Source organism: Haliaeetus albicilla, chromosome 16, assembly GCF_947461875.1.
Source record: "Haliaeetus albicilla chromosome 16, bHalAlb1.1, whole genome shotgun sequence".
Lineage (NCBI taxonomy): Eukaryota > Metazoa > Chordata > Aves > Accipitriformes > Accipitridae > Haliaeetus > Haliaeetus albicilla.
Window position 1 is genome coordinate 3767583 of NC_091498.1, and position 11241 is coordinate 3778823.

General features: G+C 43.4%; 1 protein-coding gene across 1 annotated transcript; it reads right to left on the reverse strand.

The window, feature by feature from the left end:
• Nucleotides 1-1342: 1342 nt before the first annotated feature.
• Nucleotides 1343-6591, reverse strand: IFNLR1 (interferon lambda receptor 1). The gene is made up of 7 exons (XM_069803114.1): nt 6385-6591; nt 5563-5686; nt 5125-5306; nt 4566-4708; nt 3873-4029; nt 3239-3366; nt 1343-3034 (listed from the first exon to the last, which is right to left on the reverse strand). The coding sequence occupies exons 1-7, from the start codon at nt 6440-6442 to the stop codon at nt 2108-2110; spliced, it is 1719 nt and encodes a 572-aa protein (XP_069659215.1). The 5' UTR covers nt 6443-6591; the 3' UTR covers nt 1343-2107.
• Nucleotides 6592-11241: the final 4650 nt, after the last annotated feature.

Genomic DNA, 11241 nt, shown 5'->3' on the forward strand with positions numbered 1-11241 from the left:
AAAGACCAAGGTGGTTATCTCCTCTGAGCTGCTGCAGGGCTCAGGCTGCAGACCCCTACTCTGTGAAGACTGCATGAAGCCTAGTAACTGCTGATCTAGGGATGTAGGAGATTTGATTCCAGCTCTTGCACTTAGCCAGTAGATGAGCAATGTCCAGGTTTTTTGGTTGACTGTGTTGTACCTCTTCCAGTGAGAGGGGAGAGCTGCTTTTCTCATTACACAGCTACAACTGTTAAGTAAGGTGTAAGATATGGACTGATTGCTCTGAAAGAGGGAGCACTGTGCTCTGGCTGTCCCTGACCCTTTTGCAGTGGAAAGCAGGTCTCAAGCCCTGGTGAAAGAAATCATGGAGGAGCAGGATGCTGCCTCCACCAGTACAGCTCACCTGACCTGCAGCCTTTCCCCCAACTTCCATCCTGAGAAAACCTGGATGAGACAAAGAACTGATCCCAGGCCCTGTTTGCAGAGCTGTGACATGTCAAAATAATTTTGTACAGGTTGCATAACTTCAGAGCTTCCTGTAACTCAAAGCCTGGGGCTTTTTCCTTGATTGCACAAGAAAATGGGTGGTGATTATATTTGGATGATCTATATCTTTCTAAATGAACAGGAGGGATTACAAAGCAGGATGTACCTAAGGACACTTTGCAGAGGACAGGTAGGAAAAAAAGGGAAAATTCTAGCTGATGAATCTTTTCTTCCACCTCCCCTTTTTACTTTAATCCAGGACCTCAATTAGTACATCCTGCTTTCCTCTTTCAAAGCAGTTCCCAACACCTCCTATCACCCCCTACCTTTTTCTAATACTGTTCTCCTGATTCTCTGAAGATGTCAGCTTTAATACCCTCCATCAACACCCTTCCCTCATCTGAGACAACCCTCTCTGCAGAGAATGGCTGTTTTGTGTCTCCCTCTTTCTTTTAATGCTTTGCTTTTCTGCGTGTCCTTTTACTGGAATAAAATGGGAGAGTATGCTTTTGTGAGATGTGAAAAGCACACATTAAAAATACACTGAAAAGGTCAGTATTGCCGAGTCAAGGGAGGCCTTGTCTCTCATGTGCCTTTTGCTGGTGGACTTCTGGTTTGATTCTTTGCTCAGAGAGATGGTCACAGTCCTGGTCTTTCAGTGACCCAGAGTGACCTGGCTGGGAAGTCTCGTAGGATTCCACTCAAACCAAAGCACAGGGGGTTCCTGTTTTAAAATGTAATGTTTTTCAGAATGAGCTTCAGTCACCCTTTATAGTTCTGGGAAACATAAAAACACGCACACATGGAGTTATATATCAAAATACTATTGTGTCTGCATAAAGCAGCTCTCGGACATTCTGCACAGCAGGTGGAATTTCAGCTTCAATAAGTATATTTGTGTAAAAATAAATAAATAAACAAACATGCTGCACATTTATCACTTTGTCTTCAGTTCACTCTGTTGAAACACAGAAGGTGATCTCTATAGATTGAGGTGGAGATCTCTTCATCCCACATAAAGCAAAGGTTGCTAAAAGTCTCTGTAAGGTACTTCCAGTCAAGCAGGGGTGCAGTTTTGCAGTTACAGAGAAGCAAATGTAATGTTAGCAGGTCATCCTAGCTCAAAATCAACATGCAGGCACAACACTCTGCATTTTCAGAACCCAGCTGATGGTTTCACACAGGTCCAGGTTGTGTTTTTGCTGTCTCAGATGTGGTTTTGCCTTTCATAACTCACATGTAAAAGTTACCTTGCTCTGAAGTCTCAAGTGAACACAAGGCACTGCGTGTTTGCTGTGTGATACCCACATGAGGTATCACTGCATGCCTCACCCCTGGCTGGGTTTGAATAGTGTGCCTCATACCAGAGCCTTAACACTTTATCACAGCTGTACTTGTACAGAGGGATGGTGAACGTACATTAGTTACTTAGCAGTAAAAATACACCTTTTGTGTCCCTAAAGCCATATGCCTTGATAGGCCAGGCATCAGTAGAAAAAAACTCTGTCTAGATGAATAAATACAAAAAGCACCAGGATCAGTTATTTGTCCTTGTCCTTGTTCTTGTTTAGGTATCCTTGCCTGGATATCTGGAACTCTCCAGCATTTTCCAGACACACCACAGAACTGCTAGGGTACTCTAGCTCCTTCCCATGTAATGTGTGTGCTCGTAGCCTTTGAATTTAAACTTTTGATCATATTTTTCCTCCGTATTTGAAGTTTCAAATGCATCACTTAGCACCGTGGTTGTGGGAGGTGTCCCTTCTGTAAAATTACTGCTGTCACAGTCACTTGCGATACCTTCATCTTCTGCCACCTGTACTGTCTGAAAGGAAATGAGCAGCTCGGTGCTGGGATCCTCACTGTGCTGTGGTATCTCACTGATCTGGACATGCAGATCAACTATTGGTTTCTGGTAATACTTGGTGAAATGATGAGCCTTCCCATGCAAGTAGTGCTCATTGGCTGGACGTTTGGCACAAATCCCCTCCATCAGTGTTTGAAGAGGGGTCATTTCCAGGCATTCATCCCTGTCTGTATCATGCTGTCCATTTTCCCTGGGACCTGGGCATCTCACATCAGTGAAGGATATTCTTCCCAAAGAGGAACTGTGAGAAAGGGATGCCTTCTCATTTCCTTGGGATCCTGAGGTGTCCACCTCATTCTTTCTCATTGGAAAGAAAGAAAAACCCAAGGTACTTAGGTCAAGCACAGATTCACTGTCCACAGAGAGACCTCCAGATCCAGAGTCCAAGCTAGTTTCCCCCTGAGCTGTTCTGGATGGTTGACAGTTGAGACTTCTCTTTGGAAACTGAGGCATTTCAGTGTATGGGATGAAAGTACTGCTGTCTTCTTCCTCCTCCTCCTCCTCCTCCTCCTCCAATGATGATGTTGATGATGATGAGAGGAAAGAAGCCATCTGTGGTAAGTTATTTCTTGCTAAAGCTTTGTTTGTCTTCCTTTGTGACATTGGCTTCTCTGTGCAGATAAGATAGTCCCTGAAGAATTCCTTTTCACTGAACTCACAGTGAAAGGCTGGTCCAGCAGCTTTTAAACGAGATAAATCCTACCAGGGAAAAGAAACAAGACACATAGATCAGTAAGTTAGTGATGCTTTTTAAAGAAAAGTTTGGATATAGGAAAGCTTACTTATAATGGGACTTACGAATGCAAAACTGAGAACCACAAAACTCCCCCATTCCTCCCCAGTTACCCTCCAAAAATCAGCAAGACTTTGAGTCAGGAGGGGACCCCAGCATTTGGGCCATACCAAAGCGTGAGGCATCTTCTTTCGCTTAGCATCTTGTTTCAGCAAGCAGATGATGAAGGCACTCGTCAGAAAGATGGGGAGGACAAACACAGGGATCATGGCAGAAAATGGGAACTTCCATTCCACTGCTGAAAAAGAAAAAGACAAAAATAATCTCCTCCTGGTGGTATATTTTATAGTAATAATGAAGTCTTGTACTCAGCTTTTCTTTCAGAAATCTCAGATGATGTTAGGCTCAAGATCCTTATTTTACAAATGCAGAGAAAGGATAACAGACTTGCCTAAGATCAGACTCTAAGTCAGAGTCACAGCCACAAATGAATGTTGATACCAGTCAGTGCCTTACTTGGAGCAGTAAAATGAGGTTTTATTTACATATTTTTCAGGATAAATTTGATTATTCCCAAAATTTCATTGTGAGCATAACTCAAGTACAATATTTCAGTATTTTCAGAAAATATTTCAGGGTTGGATTTTTTTAATGAAAATGTTTCTACAGAAGGCAGGAGCCTTTCACTAGAAAATCCAACCAGTCCATTTAACAGGAAGCCCATTTTTTTTGTAGAAAAGCTAATTTTGGTGTCAATCTTTGACTTGCCCTAATCCCGTTTGATGTCTCACCATCAGGTCATACCTTTGTGGTTTAATAGCACACACACTGGTTGGGAGAATTTGCTGTGCTTGAAGTCAATGCTTTGGAAGGAAGATCTGGCACTTAAACAGTAGTTGCCTCTAAGTGCAGTGGTATCGATAGTCACTGTATTCTTCCTAAAGATACCTTCGTATTTCTTCTGTTTAGAAACAAAAAGAACAGAGAGTTGGAAAGATGGCTCTTTCATTATTTGGGTGGTGTTTCTCTACCTTTTTAGCCCATGATTCTCTTCATTATGTTCTGTGGCTCCAGTGACTGGAAGGTGAATGGAAAGGCACTTCATGTCTTGCTTGCTGTTTGTAGCAAGCATGTCTCCTAGGGTTTATGGATTCTAGGGTGCGATTTCCAGCTGGTGCTGTGCTCTGTTCTGCCATGGCATACTGTTAGTGGTACCTCAACTAGTTGTTTTAAACCTCAGATATTGCCCTATTATACTGACTATAGGGTAGCCTCCCCAGTGCGTCTTCCTGATAAAAATAGGGAACTACCAATAAAGTAAGGATGCACACACACACATCTACTTTTTCTCTCTGGCTTTGGTTTAACTCTGGTTTGGCCATTTCATTTTCTCCAGGCCCTGGATCCAGTCCCTCCCTGCCCAGAAATTCGAAGCTATTCCAATTCAAGCTGGGCATTGTTCCTCCATTTCATCTAAGACGTGCAAGTTTTACTGACCTTGTCTTCAGATCCAGCTTCCCAAAGGTTCAAGTCATACATCCATGAGAAACTCTCCACACAGGTGGCCAAAGGGAAGGAGGCATTCACATGGATTAAGTTCTCCTTGACATTCACGTTTAGCACTGGGGGAGCCAGTTCCACTGTAATTGAGTGACCAGACATAAGAATAGTGCTTGCTTGTGTCTTAGCTTCACAGAAGTAATGCTTTTCTGTGACTGATCTACACTTCTAATTGTTATCTTGTGATAGACATGAAGGAAGGAGGAAGGCAAAGGAATACCTCTTTTTTATCTAACATACCCCCACTAGTATGTGGAAAGCTTGAAGCCAGTTTGGTCACCTAGAGCACTGATGAACAAATTCTGACACTTGCTATGAAATTTATTTTCAAATGATCATGGCTCATTGTTGTTTGTGCTCACTCATAAAGCTGTCATTCATAAAGCTGTCTGTTACTGTTTCTCTTTCTGTGGTGTGTGGTCTACTCATTTGCTCATGCCAACACTGTTGTTGACATGTCCTTTCATCTTTAGGCTGTAACCTAACAGACACTCACCATCCAAATGGTATTCCTTGAATTGTGATTCTACCCATGGTGACTGGAATCGTCCAGAAACAGCTTTTACTCGAGCCCGGACTTTAACAAAGAAGTTTCGAAGCACACAAGTCAGATTGCAAGAAGTTCTGTGAATATTTTTGCAATGAGGAACCTTTATCCATTTCTCCATGCGTTCCTGGCTAAAAGAAGAAACAAACATACCATAATATTAAACATGCTGCCTTGTTATAGTTTATAGAGCAAGAGAAGGAAGTGTTTTGGAGGATGGGTACCAAATCTTGCTCAGAGTTTGGAGTACTCTCCAGATGGATAAGGATTGGTTTTGGTGAAAGAATGCAGCCACGTCACTGATCATTAATGACATTGATTAATATACCTGCACAGATGTTTGCCCTGTGCCATACTTTCAATCAGACATCCTTTGTAAATGCTTACCTTTCATACCTCACTGTGTATGTCACATCTGGTGGAGAGCATTCTCCTGGAGTCCATGTCAAAATCATGTCAAAATCCTTTGACAGTAGTGTAACATTTTGAGGAGGGGGAAGTTGAACATGACCTGATCGAAAGGAAAAATTATGTGAATGATTTAAAATATCTTTGGGGATGGGAAATATCACCTGGTTTTGACCAAGGTGGTTTCAAAATCTGGGGCAGAGCAGCTCAGTTCATTTAAGACTGGAAATTGGCTATGAAAGCAGGTATGTCTGTGATGTAGTCGGTTTTTCCTCATCTCTTATAAAACTTCTTCATCTCAACAGCTTTTAGAATTAGGACCTACATTTGTGTGAACCATCCTATTCTATAATTTGGAGTGGCCTCCCCCATGGTCTCACTGGATTTCACTGTGACCTGATTTACAACCCCACAAACTCCAACCTGACTCCCTTGCGCTCCCACCTCCTAGCTCCTGGATGAGGCAGACACAGCTGGCTCACACTGCTCATTTAATCCCAATTCTTCAAAGCCAGATCCTACCCACAAATGCAGCGAGATGCAGCATGCAGGCTTACCCCTTGTACTTTCCTGGCACCTATTTTTTCTAGTAGATAAATATGTACAACACTAGCCTTCAACAAGACACGTTCTATAGACAGATTTTAAATTGCCGTTTCTTTACAGTGGAATGTTTCACTTTATGTGAATCATTCCCATTTAAACTCCTTAAAATTTATCTGTGTGTGTCTTTCCTCCTACAAGCAAAGCCACTTAGCATAGCGAAATGAAAAGTAACAAAGAAAGACAGCTGTACCATACCTCTAGTCTGCTGCAGGAAGCACAGTGCCATCAGGACTCTAACTCTCCAGGTAGACATGCCAAAGCAGAACTTTTCCACTTGTAATATATTTCTTTTCTTGCTACCTTTTCCTCATGTTGTTTTCTTGTATTAAGTTGTATGAATTTCAGAGGAGGATGCAGTTCATGAACGGCACACATGCGCACAGCCTCACTTCCTGATACGGCCCAAATATAGCACTGCACATTGAATTGGGAAAGGAGCAGATGTGAGAGTGCTTTTGATGAAAGAAAAACGTAAAGATTGCAGTACTACGCCCTCCAGTGTAACGTAACTGATCTCTGTCACAGGCTATGTGGAAAAGGAACACAGTAAAACAGTGCAAGCCTTATCTTGTGAGGCACCTCATTAAAAAATTGACCTTTGGCATTTACCTGTGTGGCTGTGAAATATTAATAGAAATCAAATAAGGTTTTACTGCATGAGATATCTGATAATAACCTAGCAATAATAAAAATCAGTAATCAATCAGTAGTATGTGATGTGATATTATAGTCTTGTGTTTACAAGACATCAAGGATTTTATCTTAATTTATGTTACCAGGTTAAAAATGTCTTTCAGAAGTTAGGGAATTACTCCACTTTACAGATGGGGGAAGTAAAGTGCAGTAATGGGACAGGAATCTGCCCCATACACAGTGTGGGCGAGTGAAAGGACGGGGATCCTTCTGATAAATTCTGTGGTTTTGTTGAATGCCACTGCTGCAATTTCCTTATACCTTAGTTACCACTTGTCAATTATTTGTCATCAACCCAAAAATATCAGTCAAGATCAGGACCAGTTGCCAGGACTGTGCCAACACATGCATGGTTCTTGGCCTCTGCACTGCCTAATCGATGAGGCTTTGGCATTTGCAGCTATGAAACTCTCAAGGTGTTTGTGTTTTCAGCACGTAGTACCTTTAAACCCCAGACCTCTGCTGGGGCAAAGCTCAGTTCCTAAGTTGCTCCTGTATGTTACAGCCTCACACATCTTCCTAAAGCAAAGTCACGGAGACAGCAGTTTTGTTCTGTGTGTATCAGAAACGTAGCAGGAAGCATCCTGGTTCAGCCATGACCTACGCTACCGAGTACAATGTGCCCAAGTGGTATGTGCTTGGAATAGCTGTGCCGTTGCATCCTGTGCACAGAGAGAGAAGGGGGGAAAAATAGCTGGATCAGCTGTGCTGTTTGGTTGGCACATCTACTCTCCTGCTCTTCCCATCACAATCACCTCCAGGCCTGGGCTGTGAGAAAGGAAATGGGTCAATGAAGTTACCACACATAGAGAAAAGGGGCTTTTCTGGGTCTTCCCCAGATGGAAAACTCACCAAGCCCAGCAGACAGTCTGTTGCTATACCTGTGAACGTCAGGTTCTGGGTACTAAGTGGGAAAAGAGCCAATGGAGCTGGGTTTGTATTGGCAAAAGCTTGTATGTTTACCACAAAGGTATCAAATGTCTCATTTCCCTGAACATGGTATGATTCAAGCCGTAGGAGGAGATGCAGTTACAAGTTTCTTCAGTCACAACTTTCTCCAGAAAATCTCCATTTATTCTTACCACAGGCTTCTGTTACCAGTACTTTTCTTGTTCCTTGGCTGTTTTGCTACCTCTGCTTAATTTCTCTGAAGTTTCTCTTTCTCATGCAAAAAGGACCTTTTATAAGGAAAAAACCAAAGCTAAGGGTCTGGAGGGTCCTAGGTCTATTCCCCTTTAGCATCCAAATTGCAGAGCTAGTACCAACACATGGCTCTTATGCTTCCTGTAGCAGCCTGAACAAAATAGGAAGCAATTCTAGGGCCAGTCACATTAAGGTCTTGTTAAGAGCCCTCAGGCAGCTTCTCTTAAAGATGACATGTGATATTTAGTAAGTGTTTGCAAGAGGTGAATCTTATCATCATCATTGTTTCCTGTGAAACATCTGCCCTGAAATCTGGGCTCCACTTGCCTCTGTGGCAAAACTCCCCCTGATTTTAGCATGACTGAGAACCTGTCCCAGCAAAAACAAGTGTACTGTTGGCACCAAACGGGGGGGGGGGGGGGGGGAGGCCTGTGCCACGAGGTGTCGCTGCCTATCAAACAAAATACATTTGTTCCTCCAAGCGACAGGCTCTCAATCAAGACCTATTTAAAAACTTGGCAAGCTTCACTAAAACTCCTTCCGCCCTCTGCATTGCCTAGCACCCTCCTATACAGTGGCCTACATGAGTATTTTCAATAGCATCCTCTAATGGCGGCAACTGAGTTTGCATTGTACACACCAAAGTTTTGCTCTGCTGTCCAATTAGCCTTTGTCCCTGGCCTTGGTTGCCCAGGCAGGCAATGGATCAGGTGCCAGCAGGAGCAAGACTCGTTACCCGTGTGTGAAGGGCAGGAAGCACCATTGCACCCGTCGTCATGCTGGGAGCTTGCTGTGGGGTCTTTTGGCCTGTGATGACTTTATGATTGCAGGCAGGGATGCCTGCAGCTGCAGAGGGCTGGGCTTGATAACGCTCTCCATCATTGGGCAAATCATGGCACTGTGCCTACATTCTCCCACTGTTTTACTCATATGGAGCATAAATGCTTTGGGATGGGGTTGTCATTCCTTAGTACAATGCCTTAGCTGTAGGTGGGTCTTTGCATACTGCTGTAGTACCGGTGATACTTGGGGGACTGTCTCGATTTGCCACCTCTTGCCTCTCTGCGTGCAACAGATGATTCAGACCACGAGGGCAAACCCTGCAACCTTTCCTGAGTCAGACTGACTGATACCTTCCTTTCTTGAGGAGGGGCACTGCAGGAAATACAGTCTTAATCTTGTGAGGAAGGCACAGTTTGGGCTGTGGTTTGATTTTATGAAATCTTTGGAGGCAATAGGCAACATGAAGTACTGTCATCCCAGCTCCTTCCTTTTGCTTTTACCTCACCCACGTAGTTGTTCTGGCAGAACTGTGTGTGCTGTGTTCTGTGAGCTTGGGAGAACTACTGATCCTGTTGAGAAAAACCCCACATATACAAAAATTTAACAGGGCATTTCTGGTACAAATGGCACCATGGGAAACCAAACCACTGATCTGTAAGTGCAGTATGCTTAACATTTCCGATGTGCTCATACATTTCTGTCACCACCATATTGCGTGAAGGGCTGGCTGAATGTTTTTAGTATTTCTTAAAATGTAATATAGCCTTCTTAAATAGCCTCCACACGGAGTCTTCCGCAGTTGATTTTTGTTTCTTTCTGAAATGTTAAAAGCTTTTTTTTTCCTGAAGGAAACAAGAAGATGTATTTGGAGAAGGTTTCTATTGAAACACTGGAGAGTTTCAACTCAACATTTTTGGGGAAGAAAATTTTCAATTTCTGCAGAACAAAAATCATTCTTCTCTAGCAGCTCTCATAGTCCTGGGCTAGGTGAGATGGCTCAGCCTAAGAGAATGTTGCAGGCGGGGAGAGGAGGTGGCAGTTGTCGCAAACATTCTGGACACTGAAAGTCTAAGGGAATGAGAGTGACATTTCCCTGTAGTTCTCGCTGGATGATTTGAGAAATTTCTTAAAGGAACGTGATCCAGATAAAAATTATTTTAAAAGGAGTTTTTGCCTAAGATCTTTGTAAATGAGTGACTAAGACCTTTAGTCATTCAGACTCAGCTCTTTAAATGGTCTTTTCCTCTCTTGCTATTTAATTAACTTCTGTGCTTCGCTAAGGGCGTGATGCTGCAGACAGTTCTGGCAGCACCTGCTATCTGTACTGTTCCTGCAGCTGAGCTTGCCGCCCCTGCGCTTGGTGCTGTACATGTGCTTACAGCTTACGAGGCAGCCCACACCCCGCGTAGCATTCCTTGTCCTTTCTCCAGAACATAGCCCTATATCCCTCTCAACACGGATGTGTACACAGCTATTGTGCAGATACGGACTGAGGCACAGAAAGAACTAGTGACTTCCCTGTAGAAGTTTAGAGGCGCGAGCCCAAGGCTTGGCAGTCGGAAAGTAATATCTTTGACTTACAAAGCTACGTGCAGAGCTTCCTAGCAAAGGTGCAATCTTCACCAGTGCAAGATTGCTTTTCTTGGCTTAATGTCTTTATTTCTGGAGGTGGTGGAGCTGATGTAACTGTGGTGGCAAAAGTGTGCAGTATGGGCCTGTCTTCAGAGCTGGGCAAAGTAAAACCTGAAGGCAGGAGAGGAATTTTTTCTTCAACATTTTTTGCCACCTGTTTAGAAAAGTGAATGAGCATGGCAGTGCCTGAAAAGAAAATACTCATTAGCCCCAAACTAAACAAAAAACATAATCTGAAATTGAAAGTGAGACTTCACCCAGTTCCAAAGTTTTCCCTGGAAACCACTTGTAGTTTTTGTGGAGAACATACTGTTCTTCAAGGAAACCTATGCTTAGGGGAGGGGCACAGAATTTTTGAACAACTCAAAAGTCACCAATTTTGGAAACTTCCTCCCCTGTACTGAGTTTCTTACACCAAGAGGACAAGTTTGGACCTGAGGTGCAGGGATTGCTCTACTTCAGACAACGTTTGCCTCTTTGGCAGTCCTTCTGCCCAACTCTCCCTTCTTTCTCCCTGGCTTATGTAGGTCTGTAGGATGAGTTGTGCAGCAAAGACAGCATTCGTACCATTCAGGAACATGGAGTGTGGAAACAGCCACCACCCCTGTGAGTGGCTGCAGCTGTGGCTTTGGCAGCAGGATGCAAGGCACATACGCAGGAGGAGGAGATATATCCAAGTGACAGCCTGAGACCGTAAACACCAAGGAGCTCTAGCAGCGAGCCTGATCCTGGCTTTAGTGAACTCATTTGGTGAACTTGAACCTTCTTGCCTGTCCCTGGAAAATCTTTTTGTTGAAGGCT

What these genes read in the sequence shown, in the direction of transcription:
- IFNLR1 (XM_069803114.1), bottom strand. Translation starts at nt 6,442, where the DNA reads ATGTCTACCTGGAGAGTTAGAGTCCTGATGGCACTGTGCTTCCTGCAG. An exon ending in CAAGGAATACCATTTGGATG is followed by an intron (nt 4,709 to 5,124) that starts GTGAGTGTCTGT and finishes ACTCAATTACAG; the next exon opens with TGGAACTGGCTCCCCCAGTG. An exon ending in TGTGCTATTAAACCACAAAG is followed by an intron (nt 3,367 to 3,872) that starts GTATGACCTGAT and finishes TTTCTTTTTCAG; the next exon opens with CAGTGGAATGGAAGTTCCCA.